Source organism: Oryctolagus cuniculus, chromosome 8, assembly GCF_964237555.1.
Source record: "Oryctolagus cuniculus chromosome 8, mOryCun1.1, whole genome shotgun sequence".
In the NCBI taxonomy this organism is placed as follows: domain Eukaryota; kingdom Metazoa; phylum Chordata; class Mammalia; order Lagomorpha; family Leporidae; genus Oryctolagus; species Oryctolagus cuniculus.
The window spans coordinates 50,013,252-50,037,543 of NC_091439.1; the positions used below are offsets into that span (position 1 = coordinate 50,013,252).

The 24,292-nt window shown below is 35.0% G+C and overlaps 1 protein-coding gene across 1 annotated transcript in view; it reads left to right on the forward strand.

Moving 5' to 3' along the window:
• The window catches only part of NDST4 (N-deacetylase and N-sulfotransferase 4), a 295,027-nt gene that overhangs the window by 148,901 nt on the left and 121,834 nt on the right, over positions 1–24,292 (forward strand). The window contains exons 3-4 of the mRNA XM_051820067.2: positions 1,875–1,962; positions 9,014–9,168. Coding sequence (XP_051676027.2) covers positions 1,875–1,962; positions 9,014–9,168 — 243 coding nt within the window. The remainder of the gene's footprint in view (positions 1–1,874; positions 1,963–9,013; positions 9,169–24,292) is intronic.

Consider the following 24,292-nt stretch of genomic DNA (forward strand, 5'->3'; position numbering starts at 1 on the left):
TATTATATGCATGTATATTTCAAGATATGAAGGCCCAGGGATTGTGCAATGAGCAAAAAAAGTGTCAGAAAAGGAAATTGCTAAGAAAAAATATGCACAATTTTCTTTTATTTTAATATGAGTCTTTAGCATTTACCAACAATTTTAATTAGTTCAACAGTTTAATTTAATTCCATGCTCTCTTTAATATTATTTTATCTTTTTGAAATTTTTAGCAATATTTTATAGAAATGTGCTAAATGGTTTTTTGCTCTTTCTTAATTTATAATATTTAATAGGATTGACCATAATTAGACCCAGTATAATTGTGATGTTATAGAACCACTAACTATATATATTTGAATATTTCAAAAAATTATGGAAAATACAGTTAAAAGTTAAGTTTACTTTGACACAATTTTTTGAAATCATGAGTACAGGGGATCTTCAAAAAGTTCAATTAAGATGATTATGAAAAATATATTTAAAGATTTCAAATTTTTGCATAAATATCAGCCATCTTTTAACTCCATTTTCCATGAAGTTTTTATAATATCCTCATAATTTATGAGTCTTTCAATTATTGGGCTTTTCCTATCTTTTGAATTAGACTAATTTGTAAAGAATAAATAAAGTAAGAAATACTTATATCCACAAATATTTGAAAATGATTAGCCATAATAACTAAAGCAATAGCAATTGTCAATTGCTTGCTTATCAGTCATATCAAATGAGTGGCTGTACCAGATCAGTCTTAATATCTTTAGTTAGAAATTAGTTTCTCATAGTCATCAGAAAGTTAAATCATTTAAAAAATCCATTGAAAATAGGAAAACATGCTGAATCAATAAGCAGACCAATAAGCAAACTAAAATCCCAAGTATATGAAAGCTCAGGGTTATGAACATATATTAACATAGAATTAATATCAGAGAGAGAATTGGCAGATATTTTTAGGTAACTAATTTGGAGTAACAATTGTCAATTTGATCTATCCTGTTGACAAATAAGTAATTAATATGGTATAATTTCCAATCTGGAAGTTAGGGAAATGTGTCTCATGTTTTCAGATAATTCATAATAGAGAGGATATGTATTCTATGTGTTCTTTCCGGTTTTTGTCTATAGATTTGTAAGCTCCTGTATGTCCTGTAAAGCATACTTTTCTCTTAATTTGTAATACCCCAAACTTTCAACTCAATAATCGTACCTTAAAAAGTGGCAGGGAATATCATTATATATTTAGAATTCTATAAAGAACTATATTGAATAGGCTGTTTGTATTAATGTCACATTAACATGGAAAAATAAAGCAAAACAATAATAAGTGATAAAGAAGTAGCACAGTTAAATGATAGATTAAATTGCAGAACAAACAAAATTCTCCTTCTGTTTCTTAGCTACAAATACAGAACTTTTCTGCATCCAAAAAATCTGAAAATTTTTCCCCAAGAGAAGGAAGTATAATAACCTAAAATTTAAAAAATGCCTCATATAGAAATGAAAATTGATTTCAGTATTGTTCAGTTGCAGAATTGCCCATTTAGTAATGTGTAATATGCTTAGACCTATTCCAAAATGTGGTAACTGAAGAGATGTAAGCATTTCAAACTGGGAGGAAATAAAAAGAGAGAAGGCCAAATAATCCAGTTCTAAGCTTCATCTTCTGTTTTTATTATAAAGACAATAAAATTGTAAGATTACTATCGATTTCAAATAATAACAATAGCAATCACAATACCTGAAATATACTACATCAAAGTTCCCATTAAAACTCAAAAAACAACAAAGCTCATATGCCATTGTTTCAATAAGGCACACACATTTGCAGAAGACGCATCCCAAAGGTTCATATTTATTTTTCTAAAATCATGTTAATTTCTTATTTATTTCAGGCATTACTAGAGACTCAAAATTTACTGCGCACTCAGGTTGCAAATTTTACCTTCAACCTTGGATTTTCAGGGAAGTTTTACCACACAGGTAAGAAGGAGCTTTGTGTTCTCAGGCAGCCTCAGATAAATAGGAGTTAGGATTTTAAGTGTTCCATAAGTAGGAGAAATAGAATGTCTGAATTGATCATGGGAGAAACTTGGGTACTTTATATAAGTAGCCAAATCCAAAATCAATGAGCTTGTTTGCTTTGGCAAATACAATTAAAATCAAGGTCAAAGAGGATGAGAATTGATTTTTTTCAACCTGGTAAAAGAAATCATAACTATTGTTTTAAGTATGACTGCACAACTAATTTTTTAGCATAGTCTACATAGAAAGCATAGAAATGATGATGATGATGATGAAACAGCTACTACTAATAATTAAAAGTATATTAAATCATGCAGTTGTTGAGGTGATGAGTACTTTAGTATGTATTACTTTCCTTTGGAAACATGGGATGGGAGAGAAATTGAGTAGGACCTAAGAGATGTCTTATTAATTTAGCTTCGTCTATAGGATTTTTCCCTAAATTTATTACTGCTAATTTGACCTAATATCCATTAAAACCATCACAATTAGGCTTATATCTCACCACCTCTTTCCAGCCACATTTGCATTTATATTCAGTGTCAGTCTCTCAACAAATTCTCAAAATGTGATCAGTGTTTATACACTGTTCTATGTTCTGATATTTTTCACCTCCTTCCCCACCTCAACTCCAGATTTTGGCTGTTATTTTCTGAATATGAATATTTTTATGGCTGGTGCTAGTATACAGAAAACTCTTCATAAAATTGATTGCCTTAGAATATGATAAAAAATAATACAAAACTGTTTCAGCCTGTATTAAACGAATATCTACAACCTGCACCTTTTTGTGCATTAGTGCTGTGAACTGAATGTTTGCTTGGGACAGTGCACTGTGGTTCCTTCCTAAAGTTAATCCTTCATTTTCATAAATGTAACTTGTTTATCTAAAGGGGCTTTTTAATGTAAAAGCTCACCATGGTTTATTAGAATATTGAAGTAGCAATATCTTATTGGCTTTTCCCTGATGCTTTTTTCTCCCTGCTTTGAAACTTGTAAATCTGTCTAAAGTAATAGAAGGAAAATTAGTATTTAGCCCAGTTGATAAATCAAATGATTGCATAGTTTTAAAGGACATTTTGCAGAAAGAAATTTGGTTCATCGTATCTGCTGAGGCATAACCAATTGCAGCTTACAATTTTGAAAATAGATATAGTTTTGTAAATCTTCTTCAAAAGCTCCCTCAAGAAATGAGTTCAGCCTAAGAAACTCTGACTATGAAGTTATAAAGCAGATAACTATAAAGCCTGTACTAACTCGTGGAGGGGAAAATTATGGTATTATTTGGGTTCACACACAAACAATGCTATTTTGTCTTCAATAGCTCTGTCAGTGTACAGCGAGCCATTCTTTCAGCTGAAATATATCTGGATAACTATCTCAATTTCTATTTACTTTTCATACTCAGCCCTATTAAGCCTTTCAGATACTTGCAGAGCTAACGATGTTAGAGGTTGGTTCTAACACTTCCCCTTTCTTCTTTATAACCCTGAACATGTACACAGTTCACATGCAGTAGGAAACAAGCAACTGCCAGTCAACAATATCACAGGGATAATGTGAAGGAATACACTCCCCCAAGTCCAGACATATTTTAATTACATCTCTTAAACAGACTTTATTGAGTTTTCATATTAGAACTAATCTTAACAAAAGTAACAAGAGACATATTGCCATTATGCTGTGGTGATAGTGCACTTTAGGGAATAAGCAACGTATATAAATTTGTAAATCCTGGAAGCTTAATTTCCATTAGGTAAATATTTAACTTTTTTCTAATTGGTAAGCTGCTTTATTTGTAGTATCCTTGAAATGCATCCATAATGCACTTCAAGAGGACAATCACATTATGTTGAGTACTTATTCACGTACTTGGCAGTTTCAAAGTTGCTTCCAGAGCTGAATTACCCTGCAGTGAAACCCAGTATCAGAGGGCATTGTCTCACCTCTATTTAGACAGATTCCTATATGGCGATTTAATGTTATAGAAAAAGAGACTGCAAATCAAGGAAGTGTTTTCCTATGTGTGCACCTGGCTGTGATGTGAAACATGAAGAGACGGCCTTGTCACAGTGACTGTCTCAGTTCTCTCCCGGATGATCCGATTTCCCATGCATAAGGATGCTGATTGATGAGCCTCATTGTTTTGAAGACATTTAATCACATATGCCCAGTGTAATAATGATTGATTCTACATTTCTTAGACTGGTTTACTTATTTGTATTTTTCATGTATTCTTTCCTGTTCAGCTTCTCTGTCCTTCACATGCTAAACACAATCTCACCCAAAAAGGATATATCACTAAGCCTTCTCTAAGTCATTCACCCATGAGTGCCAAATCGAAAAAGGGAGGAGACAGTGCTGATTAAATAGAAATAAATAAATAAATAAAAACATGGAGTTTCAATGAAATATTTTAATCTGGAAATTTTTACAGCTTTATATGAGTTGCACAACAAAAGCTCAATTGAAAAAAGATGAAGAGCTGCTAATTTTATTTTTCATGGAACATGATTTTTGCTGAAAACCATTCTTTGAATTAGTAACTTGAATATGAGCTAATCAATAGTTAATTCATTAATATTTGTGAATTGGGTTGACACTCGTTTTTCCATTAGTCTATTGTATAAAAATAGCCCTTTATATAGAATTACCTAATTTCAAACAAAAATTTACCTATTGTTTTGCCTTTCCATATAAAGCATTGATTAAAAGACTACATATTGGAAACAGACTGCTTGTGTTCCAACCCAGTTCTGATATTTTACTAGCTATGTGGACACAAACACACTGCTTAAACTTTGTATGCCTCAGTTTCCATACCTACAAAATGGGTATAATAATAATAATATATCTCATCTTCAAGAATGTTGGCAGGGTTGTAAGTACTAACTGTTTATAAATGTTATTAGTTTTTAAATAATTTTAATAACATTCAATTACCGTCAAAAATCAGCAATGGATAATTCACATTGTTTTATGTCTCACTTTGAATATAGCTTTTAATCAATTTTTATTATCATGCAGATTTTTATTTGGTATAGTATTTAAAAGTACTTCATTCTTTATACTCACCTATATTATTAATAAGAATTAATATTTTGCACTTTATGAACAAATATAAGGCAAAAATTCATGCAAAAGAGATATCATCAAACACTGGAATTTTATATGTCTTATTTTAGCATTATAACAGTACCTTTAAGGAAATTAATCATGGTTTAGGACTTTTTTTGAAAGATTTATTTATTTATTTGGAAGTCAGAGATACACAGAGAGGAAAGGCAGAGAGACAGAGAGAGGGGTCTTCCATCCGCTGGTTCACTCCCCAGTTGCCCACAATGGCTGGAGCTGTACCGATCCAAAGCTAGGAGTCAGGAGCTTCTTCCAGGTCTCCCACGTGGGTGCCCGGGCCTAAGGACTTGGGCCATCTTCTATTGCTTTCCCAGGCCACAGCAGAGAGCTAGATCAGAAGAGGAGCAGCCCAGACTAGAACTGGCGCCCATATGGGATGCCGACGCTTTAGGCCAGGCATTAACACGCTGCACCACAATGCCAGCCCCCATGATTTAGGTCTTGATAAAATATTTTTTATTTTAGCAGAGGAACTTTTAGAAGCATGCTATTATCTCAAAACACAGATCATCGAAAAGTAATAACAAAGTAATTAGATCTCTATTATTTTACTTCTGAATTAAAAGTACTTTTTATTAGAATTTATTATTATGTATGTTTTATTAGAATTAAGAGAAGTAAAAGAATATCATTTAAAAATAAAAATAAAATGTATTAATTTTCACTAATGATCTAGATTTTAATGTAGATCAGGTTTGAATTGAGAGACTCAAACTGAACTTATATTTTAAAGATTTGTAACATGGTCACATATGAATCACAAATTGTATTTCCACATGTAAGTCTAGCATACACTGGGTATAGAAAAATGTGTTTTCATTGAGTTAAAAAATTAATATTTTCATTTAGGTGGATTTGAAAGCATTTGAAATTCTGTTGTGATCACACAGCCTCACTTGGTTTTATGGTTTTCGTTAAGTTATTTCCAGTGTCAAGGGTCTGACTCATGTAACTTTGTATTATAAAAGCAACATAATTTAAGAGAAAGGCAAACGGAAGTGAATTCAAGGTGTATGTGTAAAAAATGTTTTAAATATCACTCTCAACCTTGTGGAGAATGTTTATAAATTAACATAATCCCTGATATAAAAATTACTAAGATTTTATGATCAGTCATGCATTTGTTTATGTCAACAGTCTGCAAAATTTTCTCGCAATTGAGTAATTTACCTCCTTCCTGGTCAAGTAGGCAGTGCTTCCTGCCACTTGCAATAATGATTATTGGAGTTTAAAGTGAATGAAGCCTTTCTCACATATTTTGTATTCAAAGCACAACAGAATGAACTCTGATGTTGGGTGGAGGTGGAAGAACTATCAATTCTTCCATCATATGTGACTTTGGCTCTCTAATCTGTTACCCAGTTTGCTCAATTACAGCCACAAGAAGCATCTTACCATAAACACTATAAGAGGGTGTGAAAAACTCTTTGCTTGGATCTCAAAGCTTGATATTCTTAACATATTAACAAAAGTCAATGATTTTTTTGTGAATATGTAATACTAAATTTGAGCCAGCTTTAGCAAAAATCAAGCATTCCGCCTGCTCTTCTTAGTCACAGGACTTTATCACCTTCAAAGCTTCTATATTCTCACTGTCTGTGGTAGCATTCAAAATGCCAGAACTCTAGTTAAAACTGGTGGTACTGATACCTATCGAAGATTATGGAATTACAGATGGGATTCCAGGAACATTGAGTGGGTATAAAAAGATAAACAGACAAGCATGCACTCCGATGGTCATATGAAGCAGCCAACATCCAATGAAGATCAAATTAAATATTTTGTCTATCCACCACTCTGCAGAAGGAGCATGTTAGAATACAAGTTAAAGAAATCTGGTTCCTGACTAAAAATTGTACAATGTAGGCAGGCAGAATTTTGAAGAACAAGTACAAATCAGTAGATAGTTTTAGGAAGAGGGAGATCCTAAAATTTATGAAGCATTTTCTGTTTGCAAGTCACAATATTAATTATTATACTTTCATGAAATGTTAGTAATAGAGGAATTTGGGTTTGGTTCATACATTGTGACAAATATATCATAGTAATATAATGATAGAGTAAGCTGGATATGGGATATATGAAGAACTGAACTCTATACTATTTCACAATTTTTGTTTTATAAATAAAAAGCTGGGCCGGCCCCGGGCTCAATAGGTTAATCCTCCACCTGTGGCACTGGCACCCCAGGTTCTAGTCCCGGTTGGGGCACCGGAGTCTGTCCCGGTTGCCCCTCTTCCAGGCCAGCTCTCTGCTGTGGCCAGGGAGTGCAGTGGAGGATGGCCCAAGTCCTCGGGCCCTGCACCTGCATGGGAAACCAAGAGAAGCACCTGGCTCCTGGCTTCGGATCAGCACGGTGCGCTGGCCGCAGTGCACCGGCCACAGCAGCCATTGGAAAATGAACCAATGGAAAATGAAGACCTTCTCTCTCTCTCTCTCTCTCTCTCTCTCTCTCACTGTTCACTCTGCCTGTCAAAAAAATAAACAAACAAACAAACAAAAAGAAAACCTAAAAAAGGTGATTAAATAAATTGATCACATTGACACTTCACTAAGGGCTTACATTTACATTTATTTACATCCTCATTTTAAACTAGCAAACTTAGACTCCTAGAAGTTAGCTTTTCCAAGATCACATAGTTAATTAAGTGGCTAAAGCAGATACTACACACCAGGTATTAAGTTATAGTAAATATGTATTTTAGCCACATTTACTTATTTAATGATATAAAATCAAGCACCATTCTGTAATACATATTGTTATGAAAGAATAAACCATATACATACACTCTACGCTATAAACCAGGAATTGTTATTTTACTTTCACAGTTAAGTATTTAGACAACAAAAAGGAGTAGATTCTTGTACTATTGATGCAGAACATTTTTAATTAAGCTGGGAATTATGCAACTGTACAAAATCTGTGTGATCATTCAGCAAAAATATTCTTGGAGAGTTACAATATGTTAAATTCTCTCAGACATAAATTTTTGTCTTCTTTTTCTTTCTAAGTACTTGTGGTATAAAAAAGAACATTGAGTATGTTAAAAAATGTTTCCAAATAGCAAAAGAGAAAAATATATTGATTATAGATTCTTAAGTCAGATTTCTAACGTAATCAATTATAAGGTTCATTGCTAACTCTTAAGAAATAGTTGTATCAAAATGGAAAATGTGTGTATACATTAAGTTTAAAATGCAAGGATAATAAGTATTGGCTAAGAATTAAACTTTTAAAAAATAAGGAACAAAGATTTTAAAGATAAATAGATGTTTCTACAGCTATTTCTGGGAGATGGCTTTTTGGGTTGTTTAATTTTTGTTTTTAGCTTGATATATTATTTTTGCGCTTTCCATATTTCTTCAAAATTATATATTACTTTGCAATTAGAAAAAAGTAACAAACCTCATCAGATAAATTTTTAAACTCAGTTTAGACCTATATACAGGAAAATATTTAATAGTAAAAAAGAATTATCTCTGATTAGGTTTGCTGTATATAAAATAAAGGAAAGCAAATGATAATTTCTCTGTAGATAAATTAGTGAAAAAATAACCATCTAAAAATTGGACATGCTTTCTGTTACCACCATGTGCTGGTAATTCTAAACAGTATCAGTGACAAATTATTCCTAAAGTATAAATTACCGGTTTGCACCCAGGACCAGGACCACACCAATCCCAGCCCTTCCTAAGTTCCCACCCACTGCCTCTAATGTGATTTAGTTTATATTTTCTTTTTTTGCCCTGATTAAGGAACTCAAATAATTTGGTCTATGTATTGGTAGCATGAAGGATAGCATAAATCTTACAAAAATAACCTTTAAGCTAGTATGGAATTTTTACAGAAGCCATTTTTCACTTTGTTTTATAGGGACTGAAGAGGAAGATGAAGGAGATGACCTTTTGCTTAGATCTGTGGATGAGTTCTGGTGGTTTCCTCACATGTGGAGCCACATGCAGCCCCACCTCTTCCACAATGAATCATCTTTAGTGGAGCAGATGATTCTCAACAGAGAATTTGCACTGGTGAGCACATTTTCTTGCAGTATTTTTGAAACTATGAGTTGTGATCCAGTAGTGAATTGTAATATCAGTTTATTGAGTTGGATTCAATAGAAATGGAAAAGGCTGCTTCACATGCATTCAGGTAGAAATAGAAAATCAGGGTGCCTCACATGCGTTAAAGGTACATTTTGCTTTGCAATATTTTGTTTCAGGAAGATGTGTGTGTGTGTGTATGGGACCATGTTGTGACACTTCCTGTTTTGTGAGAGGATTTTCTCTTGCATCTATGAAAAGGAAACATTATAATTTCTTCATTGTGTTCCTGGTACAATATAATTAACCAATCCAAAATCATTTCAAATGTTAAGGACCTTTGGGCACAATTAAGACCTACTTGGATTGCCCTCATCCGTTATCAGAGTACAGGGTTTGGAGTCATGCCTGTACTCCCAATTCTGTTTTCCTACTAATGAACACCCTAGAAGGCAGCAGATGATGGCTCAATTGCTTGGGTCTCTGTTACTGGCATGGGGGATTTGAATTGAATTCCTGGATTTTGGCTTCTACCTGATCCAGCCCTGGCTGTTGCAGACATTGGGAAAGAGGAATCTCAATCTCTCTCTCTCTCTCCCTCTCTCTATCTCCAAAATAAAATAAATTTAAAAATTTTTGAAGTTTCATAGAAAGTATTTGTGTTAAGAATGAATGACTGGATGGATAAATTGAGATTAGAGCTATGACTCTAGTGTAGTGACTTTCAAATTTAAAACACAGATTTGTAAACCCTGCAGAGTTTCTATTTGAGTGAGTTTACAGATGGGGTCTTAGAATCAGCATTCTCAAAACATTCTCAGATGATGACCATGATCTTGGACTAGACCTTTGAGAATCAGAACTCTAGACTACCGGGAAAACTACCGCAAACTACTGGGCTACACAAGAACTGCTGCTTTTATGATGCCTGAGTTAAGAAAGATTATGCTAATTGTTTTATATTTCTAAAGATGGAAAATAAATCAAAGGAACAGCATAGAAATTATAAATTTGAATTTCAAGTTCCATTAATAAACTTTTATTGGAATACTCGCCACATTCATCCCTTTAGATATTGTCTATAGCTGCTTTCATGCTGAAGCAGCAGAGTTGACAAGTTGCAGAAATCACATGTCCCATTAAGCCTGAAGTATGTCTATCTGGACCTTTAGCAAAAATATTTAGCAAAAATGCTCTAGACAGCTATTAGTCCATGTAACCTTTAAGGGTATAATGAAAGACAGAATCTTTTTCCTGAGACAAATACTCAGATACACATTCTCACATCTTCACACAGTGAGGCAAATGGTCACAGGGATTTGTGCATTCCCCGAAGTTAAAACCCCAGTTAAAGACCAGTGCTGTAAGGGGTTACAAATCATGTGCACAACGTGATTGCTAATACCTTCATTCTTTCCTTTTTCTTTCTTTATTTTCTTTGTTTGATTTTTAAATTTTAGCTCCCACATATAAGGGAGAACATGCAACATTTATCTTTCTGGGTATAACTTATTTCATTCAACATGATGGACTCCAGTTGTGTCTATGTTGCTGCAAATTGTAGAATTTCATTCTTTTTTATAGTGGAATAATATTTCATTGTGTATATATACCATATTTTGTATGAATATCCATCTGATGATGGATGCTTTGGTTGATTGAAAATTTTTTTCTATTGTGAAAAGGGCTACTATAAACATGGTGGTGCAGATATCTCTTATGTGTTCAAGCCTTTTGGGCATAACACATTAGTGTGATTGCTGGATAATATGGAGAGTCAATTTCCTGTATATTAGGAAATATCTGCACTGTTTTCAATAGTGGCTGCACTAACTTACATTCCCACCAACAGTGTATAAGTGTTTCCCTTTCACTACATCCTCAACAGCAATTGTTACCGTCTGTGTTTTGGATTTTAGCCATTCTGACAAGAGTGAAGTGATATCCCATTGTGGTTTTGATTTGCATTTCCCCATCCATAAAAATAAGAATGATAGAATCAGCTACCTCATAAGACACATGTAATATGCTTAAAGCAGTGCCTGGCACACAGTAAGCACTCAATAGTTGCAAATTCACCAATTATGACTTTCTAAGTAGAGCTTAATATGCAATTGTAGTTTACTTTCTATAAAGTAATTTAAAATATATTTGGATTTAAAGAGTTCTATCTCCACTTTAGGGAATATTCTGTAAGTATTGTACTACTTCATAGCATTGCAAAATTTAGTAAACATTTCCTTTTCCAAAAATAAACTTATCTTAAGTAAGTATGCTCAGTTCTTTCAGTGTGGTTACTTTGAAAGTAAAGCATGTTTATCACTTGACTTAAACCTCCCCCGCTGCACTCCCATTCCGAAGCCTTGCTTTTTAGGCATGTAGGTTATATTTCACAGTGGCTGATTTCACCTGTTTGTGTAATTTCTTTTTTAAAAGTCATGCTGAGAGCTCAGGGAAAGACTCAGCTGTAATTGCTCTGTAATGAAATGTGGAAAGCTATTGAGAGTCCATTCAGAGCAATTACATTTGTTTAGTCAGCGTAGCTAGAAGCTAGGCTTAAGCCTATAAATATGTGTTGTAAAAAGATCTTACATAGTCAAAACATTACAACCAAAATACACTCTGTTAGGCACACACACTGAACTGATGTTGTGTTTTTACTTCTGGAGCTCAGTACAATCAAAACTCAAGGCAGTGGCATTCAGAACCCCACCTTTACTGTCAATGGAACATGACAACACATGTGCTGTCCAGACAACCAAGAAATATACTTTTATTGAATTATTATCTTTCCACATTCAGGTGATGCTTTCAAACCATCACCAATATCAAGAGAGGATAGAATAGTGGATAGCACTAAAAAAGACACTGGCAAACTGACGTTTCATTCTAAATACTAATAACAAATTCCAATATAGAAGCCTATGGTGTCTTCATGTCTTTCTCTCCTCCTCTAAAATGACTCCCTTTTTCATTCTCTAACCTACAAAGACTTTATATAATTAATTTACATGAACTTATCAGCTGAAGAAAAGCACTAGACCAGATAATGCTGCTCATCAATTCCAGCTTTAAAATTCTGTGATCATTGACAACACAGGTCCACAAATTTGGAATGAACATCTTGAAATACTCATCTAGCTGCAATTGAAACAATTATGGGAAGAGATCTTCAAACTAAATGAGCAATTTATACAGATAAAAATCAAAAGTATCTAAATCCCTTTTTAAAAATTCTGTGCTGACACTCCTCTATATTGCTTTGTATGACCTTGGCTGGGACAGGAATTGTCAATCTCAAAATAACAGTTTTTTCTCATAGCATTCTTCAGCTTGACATTGATATTTCAAAATAGTTCAAAATCACCCATTCAGAATGATTTTATTTATTGAATTTATCTGAATTCTTTCTTGATAGATTCATTTTCTGCTGCACTGTGCTTAAGAATTGTGAAAGCAACATATTAAAATATTACTTCTACACCTTTAACCGTGTTCTAAGAGTCCTTATTAATATAAACCATTGCCATTGCTTAACCCATGCACATATGCATGCAGAGAGAATGTGTGTTTGTATATGTGGGTCATGTGTTTTATATATATAAAAACAAATTTACAAGAAAGATGTTTATAGTGTAAGTTTGATGGGTATGTATGTTCAGTTCATGTATGTGTATATTTGTACAAAGGGTGTTAGTCTAATTATAAGCACAGTCAACTAAGATATGGTAGTTAAAAGATACTCTACTTGGTATGATAGCATAGAATAAAGATTTTTTTAATATTTTTCCTTTAATAAATCATAGATCTTGGCTGCCATTCAGTTGCTTGAGCATGTCAATAAATAGAAGCAAAGCCTTAAATATGGCAACAAAGACTGAAGAGAACTAAAACACTGGCCAACACAATGCTATTAATGACAAATCACAATATCACTCCTGATTGAACCTAACTCTCCTTTTCAGTCACAGAAAGAAGAGTTGCCTGTAGCATAAAGCTGAATTATTTAGCTGTATTTGACAACAGACTAGTGAAAAACAGAAATAAAAAATTGTGTTTTGTTTTCTGAAGCTTTCCATACAAACTCATTAGGGTTTCCAAGCCAGGGGAGTTATTCGGTTGATTAGCAGCTAGAGAGTATAAAATAGCCCTAAGGGATGAAGATCAACACTTTATCTTCGCTGCTGACTTCAGTAATGATGCAAACAGTTGTTGATATTTTATGGAACAATAGAGTACTTTTTTCATGACAAAAGGAAGTTTCTTGAAAGAAAAACTTAAGTTTTTAAATTATACTTTTAAAAAGTGTACCTATTTATGGAATCTATATAGTTTTTTTCATAACTGGGCACAATGCTCATGAAGGGAAAAATTCTGACATTTAAATTGTTCTCATATAAACACAAAGTTTTTTTAAGAGAAACCATGGAAAATTCTTAAGTGTCCTAATAGACTGCAAACTCAATCAGCCATGTAGACATCATATTAAAAAGAAATTTAAAAAATGTGATAGTGTTAATGCCACTATTCAGTGTAATGAGATGAAGCTGAGAGAGCCACATTTCAATGCCTGTTTGCCTACATCTTTACAGGTTTTTGCAGTATACAGCTTTGAGCTGCACAACAAATACATGAGTAAAAAATAAAAACCTAGTATTTAAAGTAAGGAATTTACAAATACAAAGAATACTTAAACTAAAATAAAATTATGAATAAATATTTTCCGAATAAAAGTTCACAGTGGAGTGATTCATATATTTTGGACATTCGATAATGAATGAGTCAGTATTTACATTCAGAAGAGTGACACACATATGCATGAAAAATTTAGACTAAATCTTAACAACAATATTCCAAGAATTATCAAGGCACACTCACACACACATGGAATACTCTAAAACATGTGACAACATGGAATATCCTTGAAGACAACATGTTAAATGAAATAAGCCATTCACAGCAAGAAAGATACTACATGATTCCATTTACATGCAGTTCCTAAATAATCAAAGTCATAAGTCAACACATGGAGTGACATTTGCCAGGGGTTAAGGGGAGTGGAAATGGGGAATTACTAAACAAGGGACCTAAAGTTCAAAAACAAAGCCAGAGGCATCACAATACCAGATTTCAAGACATACTACAGGACAGTTAAAATCAAAACAGCTTGGTACTGGCACAAAAACAGATGTATAGACCAGTGGAGGAGAATAGAAACTGCAGAAATCAATCCACACATCTATAACCAACTTATTTTTGACAAAAAACTAAAGTCAATCCCTGGAGCAAGGACAGTCTCTTCAATACATGGTGCTGGGAAAATTGGGCCTCTGCTTGCAGAAGTAAGAAACTTGATCCCTACCTTACACTGTAAACATAAGTCCACTCCAAATAGATCAAAGACCTAATTCTACCATCCAATACCATCAAATTACTAGAGAACTTTGGAGAAACTCTGCAAGACATTGGCATAGGCAAAGACTTCTTTGAAAAGACCCCAGAAACACAGGCAATCAAAGCCAAACTTGACAAATGAGATTACATAAAATGAAGAAGCTTCTTTACTACAAAAGAAAGACTCAGCAAAGTGAAGAGGCAATGGACAGAATAGAAGAAAGTATTTGCAAACCACACAACTGATAAATGGTTAACATACAGAATCTATAAAGAGCTCAAGAACTCAACAACAACAGAACAAATAATCTAGTTAAGAAATGAGCAAAGGACTTGAACAGGCATTTTACAAGAGAAGAAATTCAAATGGCCAACAAATACTTGAGAAAATGCTCAGGATCACTAGCCATCATGGAATTCCTGTAGTACAGTGTCTATCACAAGAATTTAATCAAGGTGTATACTGAGTCATTTTCAAGTCATTTAAAGATTCAAATAAAAGGTGAGTAGACTGCCTATCTCATATGTCTTGGGAAGGAATCAATTTCTCATAAGCTGTTGCATTGATGAAAGTCCTCAGGTTCCTTCCAACTATTGTCTGGATCTTCTGTGAATTTCTGGCCATTTGAGGCTCTCGAGGAGAAGCTCACAACATGGCACTTGGCTTCATCAGATCTAAGTCTCGCAGTAGTGTGGGAGGACAGAGAAAGAAAGTGAGAAAAATTCAAGGTTATCTTCCATCATCTATCAGAAGTGATACCCAATCATTTTACTATATGTGAGTACTCTTCATGAGAAGCCAGTGAGTAGGACCAGCTCACATTCATGGGAAAGGAAACTAAGTAAGAGAGTAAATATCATACAGCAGAGATCATGGAAACCATTATAGAGGCTGCCTTTCACATCTAACTAGAAATATGAAGACAATTCTCTGTAATACAACATAGATTTATCATCTCATTAATCTAAAAATATTTGATGTGAAGAAAATCTAATCTCCACCTCTAGCTTAAGGCCAGGTACATCCCCTTCATGTCTAGTTCAGTCTGATATTTCTCTTTTTTTCAATTAATTAATTGCCTGTGCCAAAAACTATGTTTAGAACTGATGGATTCTGGAAACCTTTGTTGCTATCTGTTTAGTCCAATTTATCATTATTTCATATTTAGAAACTTTATTTTTAGAAACTTTATTTTTTTCTTTTTTATATATAGTTTATGTACTTTGAAGGCAAGAGAGAGAGAGAGAGAGAGAGAGAGAGAGAGAGAGAGAGAGACAGGAGCACTGGATCACAATCCAATGCGCACAACAGCCAGAATTGGGCCAGGATGAAGCCAGAAACCCCAAACTCCATCCAGGTGTCCCACATGGATGATATCAACCTAATTACTGAGATTTCATCTGCTAACCTCCCAGGCTGCATCACCCAAAAGCTGAATAGGAAGCAGGACATCCAGGTTTTGAACCAGCACTATAGCATAAATGTGAGCATCTCAAGTAATACCTTCAACTGCTATGCCACAAAGCCTGTCATGTAGCAGCCATATTGAGACTGATATTAATATATTAGAAAATTCATCTGTACAAAGAACAGGGTTCTTAGTGTATTCACAGATCTCTACAGATATCACCAAACTTTAGGATGCATTCATCATCTCAGAGAGAAAATATATCCCTGTTAGAAGCCACCTCCCATTTCTCCCAATATCCCCCACCCTAGAAAATCATGAATTTACTTTCCTTCCTTATGAATTTACTTATCCTAGAAATTTATTATAAATGTAGTTGTAGGATATGGGATTTTGTCACTGTTTTTTTCACTCAGTAAGATGTTCTCAGGATTTACAGATGTTGTAGTATGTACCTACACTTAATTATATATCACATTTTATTGGTTCATTCATCTGTTGATAGATGTTTGAGTTGTTTCCATTTGGTATAATGCTATGTAGTGCTTCTGTAGACATTCATGCGCAAGTTTTTTGTGGGCATGTTTTCATTTCACTTTAGAATCCACCCAGAAATGGAATTGCTAGGTCATTCACTAAGTTTCATTAACATGTTCACAAACTTCTTTATCTCTTTACAGTTTTTGATTTAAAGTATGTCTTATAGGATATCTGTTCAACTAAGTATCCTTGTTTTACTTACTTTCCATTTGCCTGGCATATCTTTTTTTCAGCCCTTCACTTTTAATCTGTGTGTATCTTTATTTTTGAAGTGTGTCTCTTGTAGGTAGCATATTGTGGGGTTGTGGATTTTTATCTATTGAACCAAATTAAGTCTTTGGCTAGTGAATTTAATCCATTTATATTTAAGGTTATTATTGATAGATAAGAACTAATACTTGCCATTTTGTTGATTGCATAGATTCCACCTGCTCTTTTAGTGAATTTGATGGTGTCATATATTTTCATGTTTACTTCTAATGCATGGTGCCCTTTAGAATTTCTTGTAAGGCTGGTCTGGTGGAGGTAAATTTTCTCAGCTTTTACTTGTCTGAAAAATACTTTATTTCTCCTTCATTTTTAAAGGTTACCTTCACTGGATATAATATTGTATTCTCGGTCTGAAGCTTTTTCCTTTATTTTAAAAAGACCTTTAATATATCATTCAACTCTTTTCTGGCCTGTAGCACTTCTGCTGATAACTCTGATGTTAATTTAATTGGTGTCCCTTTTTATGTAACTTGATGCTTTTACTATCTTTAGGATTCTCACCTTGTCTTTAACTTTTTATAATTTTCTGACAATATGCCTTGGAGAAGATATTTTTTTGTTTGAGTAGGCTTGGGGTTATTTGAGCTTCTTGTATCTGCATGTCCATATCTCTTTCAGGACCTAGGGAATTTTCAACTATTGTTTGACTTAATAGTTTACCAGTGCCTTTTTCATTTTCTTCTGTATCAGGTATACCTATTATACAAATATTTGTGGTCAGTTAACTGTATACCATATTTCACACAGATTTTCTTCTTTTTTAAATTCTTTTCTCTTTATTTTTGTCTGATCAGGATATTTCAAAATCCTTCTCCTCGAGGTCATAAAATCTCCTCCATTCATTTTATTCTACTGTTAAAACTCTCAATAGTAATTTTTTATTTCACTGATTGAAGATTTCATCTCCAAAATTTCAATTCGCCTTTTCTTGATGAGTTATCGTTAGTAATATTTTTATTCATGTCAATCATTGATATCCTCATTTCTTTATCTGTATTCTCTTGCATTTCATTGAATCTTCTTATAATTATTTTTTTTTGAATTCTATATCTGTCATTTCTTAGATTTCTTTCAATTCAGATTCTAATTCTGCAGGGGTATGTGTTCTTTTACAAACATCATGCTGTCTTTCTTTTTTATGTCTCCTGTGTCCCTATGGTGATATCTGTCTATCTGATGTATTCATTCCTTCTTCTTTATGAAGTAGATTTTATTGTAAAAGTTTATGGCTGAACTGGAATGCAGCGTATCACTTGGTTTGTTGCTTTGGCTTTGGTTGTAGGTGAGCCCAGGAATGCAGCCTCTGGGTGATTTCTTTTGCATTAATCAATGTCAGCTGTGTCTGTAAGTGACTTAGTAGACTAGTCTGCTGCAGTTTGTAAAGATGGAAGTATGGCTTTAAGATGAAAAAACTGTATTTTCGGTGTGTGTCTTTGGTCTACAAAGGGTTCAGTGCCAAGCTATCTGATGTATGTAACAGCCAGGATCTTGTCCTTAGGGTGAGTGAGACAATGGTTGTTGCTCTCTTCTGCTGGCAAACACAGTTGGTGCCAGGGTGTGTGACACCAATTGCTGTGGCTCAAAGACTGTGTGAAATGGATGGATGCTTCTTCATATCAAGTTAGGAGAGTCCAACTGGTGCTGTAGCTTAAAATACCAACAGTCCTAGTCCTAGAATTGAAGATGTGAACTGAAAACTGTTCTAGTCCTACAATGTGATTACAAGGTAAACAAAGATTTTACTCTGGAGGGAGTTCAGAGAGGTGGAATGCAGATAGGTTCTTCCCTATGACCACCAAGTAGATTCCAGTGGCTCTGAGAAATTTAGAATGAATTGTTACAGTCCTGGTGATATAGGGTATAGTGGGGTCATTACCCAGACCTCCCAGGATAAGAGTGGATTTCTTTATGGGCTGCTTCTGCAGCTAAGATGAATCCCCCTGACTCACATAGAATGCATGAGCATAGTTCTGGAGCTAAAGCCCTCAAACTCCCACAGTTGCAGGATGCGGGTAATCTGTCCTTTTCCTTGACTCCATGAGGGTGGTGGAACAGAGGCACACTGCATGACTTCGCTGCTAAGTATGATGCTCTGCAGGTGTGGGGGTGGGGAAGCAAGCAAGCCAGCTTTCCTGCTCCAAGCCCAGCAGTTGCTCAGACCCAGGTCAGCTCTCCAGGCTGAAGTAAAAGTCAGTGGGTGACTGTGAAATTTCCTCTCAGCTAAAACTGCAAAGGTAGGGTGCCCAGCAATTTCTTTCTACTCTGATGTGATAATATGGTGGCTCACAGCTGACAGCTGTCTGTGCTGCAAGGCTGGCTGCAACAATGTCTCTGTCTAATCTACTCTTGTCTCATGCAGTCTTCATTTTTGTTTCTGTTTTTGTTTTTCACTTCTTCGCTAAACATTTCTATCAGACCCCTGGTAACATTGTCTTTCCTTTGTTCTTTTCTTATCCCATAGCAGCTTAAGCAAATATGGCTGTACCCTAGTCAGCCATCTTGGATCATCCTCACAACATGTATTTTCAAAGTTACATCTTTATTTTTAATATAGGGATTTAGAGCTACAAATTTCCCCCTAAGTACTGCTTTATTGCATTCTTGAAGGTTTGGTACCTGTTGTCTAAGTTTTCAATCATCTCAGAGTACTTTATAATTTCTTTTGGGATTTACCCTTAGATTCTACCATAATATATCTTAACCTCGGAGAATCCATTTCAATATTATACTTTTTTACTGAAGTTTATTCCTTTCACTCTCTTCTTTTGCAGTGATTTCTTTATCAGTGACAAATGAGTAACTCATTTATTTTAATACACTATACCACGTTGATATAGCAAAAGTTAAAGGTTGAACCAACAGGTATATACAACTATCATAGACAAAACACAAATGTATTAACATTGGAATACAAAATATTGTGATAGACAATATAAATACATAAAATATCTAAAAATATACTTTTGTACAAATTATGAGAAGTGTGTACATATTTAATAAAAAGAACAAAAGCAATTAACATAACAAATAATGAGTGCCAGCTCTACTGTTTTCATGGATATATGAATTTCCTTTAATTTAAAAGGAAAGCAGGGAAAGTGGAAAAGAGAGAGAATGAATGAGGGAGACAGAGAAAGAAACATTGACAGATATCTCCAACGCACTGGTTCACTCTTCAGATGCCCACAATGAGCAAGGTTAGGCCAAGTTGAAGCCTAGATCCAGGAACTCAACCAATCTCCCAAGAGGGTGGTAGGGAACTAAATCATTGGGCCATCACTTGCTGCCTACCCATTCAGGTGTCCATTAAAAGCAAGGTAAAATGGAAAGCAGATCCTGCACTTGAACCCAAGCACTCTGATACGGAATATTGCCATTTTGACATCTCAAAGGGTATGCCAAATGCCTGCCCCTGAATATATTTTTAAATGGTTACAAAATGCCATCTGTAAATAAGTGTTCTATATATAGTAACTCAACCATTTAAGTGCCCGTATAAATGAGCTCCAAGTTTACTGGTTGGTGTTTTATAATCTTCCCACTGTGGTTTCATTATTTTCCTCCTTCCTAAGACAATTTTTCTCATCATAAGTTTCCAATAAATACCATTAACTATAATCAAATATCATGCACATATTCCATTTTCTAAACATTTAGCAAATTTCCACTGCTTTATCTTCCAAGGAAATGCCATTAATATTTGAATTCATTATTTAATCTTTTTTAAAATTTAAAATTCCTTTTTTGCTCACTCTGCTTGAGGATTGAAAAATATCGAAACCAAATAATAGACAAGGTATTTTAAAACACAAATTATTTCAGAACCACAGTGGGTTTTAATTTAAATGATTAGTCTAGGAATTATAGCATATAAGGGTAAATTATCAGCAATTCTAAATGTAGTGTGTACAGATAAACAAAGAAAAGCAGCATGACAAGTCTGGTATAGAGAGTTAGGATATTGAATTGCATCTATTGAGGTATATTTTAGAAATGAGGCAAATAAAAATTGTCTCTTGTTTGAGGAGTGAGGAAAAAGCCAAATGGAAGAGGAAATTGGAGACAATTAACTTCAGGTAAAAAAAAAAAATAGATAAAAACTACTTTCCCACAACCTCTGTGTAGTATTGGCAAAGTTAATTTTGAAGTGACTCAAGATGATCTCACTAAAACATCCTTCAATCCAGTGATTTGTTCTTAAGGGTGTATTTATGGAATGCAGAATGTCAGGTAAGAAAACATTCCCTCAATTTCAATAACTGTGGAGCCTTAGTAGTTCAATAGATTGGGATGCCCACATACCATCTGCAGTTCCTGCATTTGAGTCCCTGTTCCATTCTCAATCCCAGCTTCCAGCAAGTTTGCACCCTAGATGGCTCAGTGCTTGAGTCTTTGTCATCCTTGTGAACAATTGGACTGAATGCCCACCTTTTGGCCTTGGCCTGGCCCAGGTCTGGCCATTGTGGACATTTGAGAGTGAACCATAAGATAAGAGCACTCTCTCTCTCTCTCTCTCTTTCTCTCTCTTCATCTGTCTCTCTCCATTTCTTTCTCTACTTCTCAAATAAGATAAAATATTTAAAAATCACACTGAAACTTTTCCATGCATGTTGGTCAGGAAAGTTTTGTAGTACGAGCAGGGGAGCCTTGGAGTTAAGGCTAGGATAACTGAGGCAAGAGAAAGAGCACAGCACAAACACAGCAACAGTGATGACTCGCAACAGTCATCTAGGACTAGCAGTTACGCTAAGGGAAGTACACGGAAGACTTCCAACTATCAACAATACTTATAGCCATAAAACAAAGGCCAGATGACAGGGCCTTGTGAACTGTCTCATGCCAGTGTGGACGGCTTTGAGAAGAAAAAATGTACAGAATCTGAATTACATGTTAGCATGAACACTGTAGCTGCTTTACTCAAGATGGCCAAGAGTGAAAATGGAGACAAATTAGGAGGCTATTGCCATAAATTAGCCAGGGATGAAGGTGGAATTCAGACTTCCAGAATGGTGGTGTGAAGGGCTTTGTGGACCATCTCCCATTGAAACATCCATGATTGGTGAAAATTATTTTAAAACAATCATGTAAAGTACTTAGGACATAAGCATTTGGCCTGGCAGTTAGGATACTTGGTTGGAGCACCCACATCCTATCCCAGAATGCCTAGATGTGGGCCCCAGTTTTGTTCCTGATTCCAGATTCCTCTTGATGCATAACTGAAAGTCAATAGATGATAGCTAAAGTAGGATGGAGACATCATGGATTGAGTTCTTGGCTCCTAGCTTTGGTCCAGTACAGCCTGCACTATCCACTGGGGGCAACTTGGGAATGTACCAGCAGATGGAAGCTCTCCATCTATCTTTGAATGTCTGTCTGCTTCTCAAATAAAAAAAAAAATCTAGAAAGCATAAAGAGCATATAGCTAATGAAGAAGTACTTATTCTGGAAAAACAACTAAGATTGGTAGAAACGGAGAGATCTATGGCATTTGCACCATCACCTACTCCTTTCCCAGTTATTTCAGTTAAAAGAATACAGCTAAGAACACAGGCTCCCAGTTCCCCATCTAAGGCTATGATTTCTTCCTGAGAGTGGTAGCCCTCAGCAGTTCTCATTGCCCCCACTGACACCCAGGTGTATGGTGTTCTATTCTAGTCAAGAGCAGAAAGGTCGGGAGCTCTTCTCTGCACAGCCTCCACTCATAAGACAGAAGCTTACCCTGGGTGCAGCAGGCCTGCAATGTGGCTCTAATATGCCCATGCCCTCTCTTAGTTGTAGAATGTGAGTTCCAAGCTGGAAGAGGCAAGTTGATAAGATTAGAGTACACTAGGCCAACCAAGGTCTATGCTCATAAATACAGTTTGTTTGTTTGTTGTTTTAAATAAGGAGGCCTTTGCAGCTACCCTCAGTTCTGGAGTTGTGTTGTAAAGATTCTGGCCAGAGTAGAAACAGGGCATAATAAGAAGGAGCCCCGGATTTTTCCCCAAAACTGACTGTATTTGGGACAGTGTGTGGAGAAGTTCAAGCCTGGGGCCACTGAAGATCAAACGGAAGAAAGAATTTAAATATTGGTCAGAGCCTCACAGAATTGTGGTACACTGTAAGTGTATCAATGTATGTGGAATGGTAGTGCCAAAAGAAACGGATAGAGATAAAGGTAAAAAAAAAAAATAATGCCTGATTCCCAATCTGCTGAAAATCATTAATCTGTACATCCAGGAAGCTCACTGAACTCCAACCAAATCCAACACAAAGAAACCCATACTCAGACATATCATAATAAAATGTTGAAAGCCAAAGACAATTGGAACCTTAAAAGTAGCAAGAGAAAAACAACTCAAAACATAGAAGAGAAATGCAACAAGATTAACAGCTTCTCTTCAAAAACAATGGGAGAAAGAGGAAGAAAGAAGGCATTCAAAAAGAAAAATCCAATTAATGTTAATTTCAGCAAGGCTATCTTTAGAAACTGACGGTTAAACAAAATGGGGCAGACATTTGGCACAGAGGTTGAGATGTTGCTTGGGATGCCAAATGCCAAAATGGAGTGCATGGGTTCAAGTCCTAGCTCTGCATCTGATTCTAGCTTCCGAACATACACTCAGGGGGACACCAGAAGATCACTCAAGTAATTGGGTTCCTGTCACCCACATGGGAATGAAGAATATAGAAACACATAAGAAGAAGATTAATGCAGAAAACTCTCCATATATTCATTCTGCTTTCTTATCTCAGATTTTTAAAGCACATGAAATTATGCAAAGTATTGATTGTACAGTGTGCTACAATGAATTAGGTACTCATTTGTCACTGAAAAGCTTCAGCACTTGCTAACAATGTTTTAAGCTGTGATGAACAATTTCTTAACATATATAACTTACTGCTTTGAAATTCACCAATGTGTACTGAGCAACCAGTCACATATTTCTCAAATGCCAGAAGTATGAATGACTTTTCTTTTCCATGTGACTTTCCTCCACAGTGCTCTGAGTCTGCTCAGATTATGGACATCCCGTGATCCTTAACTGCATTCTTAAAAATTTTAGTTGGTGTTGATATTTTTGCAGTCTCTCGTGAGATGAATAGCTTCTCTCCTAGTCATTTTCATGTTATCTGAATCTAGCAGCCATGTTCTTACTTCAGTAACACCCAGTGACCAAACCAGATGACCCTGATATCCCTGATATATCTAATATTTCTAAATCTGAATTTCTCTAACCTTAGAATCAGGTAGAATAAATCCTCACATGTGTTTCTAAAGTAATATTGAAAACTCTCAATCTCAAAATTGAGAAATATTGGGTCTCAAATTTGTGCATCACCATAGGCAAAGAACTCAGGAGCTGCCAGGTGAGTTGTTGACCCTGCAGAACACAAAGTACAATCTGGTGGTCTCTGAGAATCAGTGCCTCCCCACAGTAAAATCAGCTTCCATTCCCGGATTTTTTAATGGCCTCTTCAGTTATAACTCAGGTAATTAACATAACAAATTACCTTTC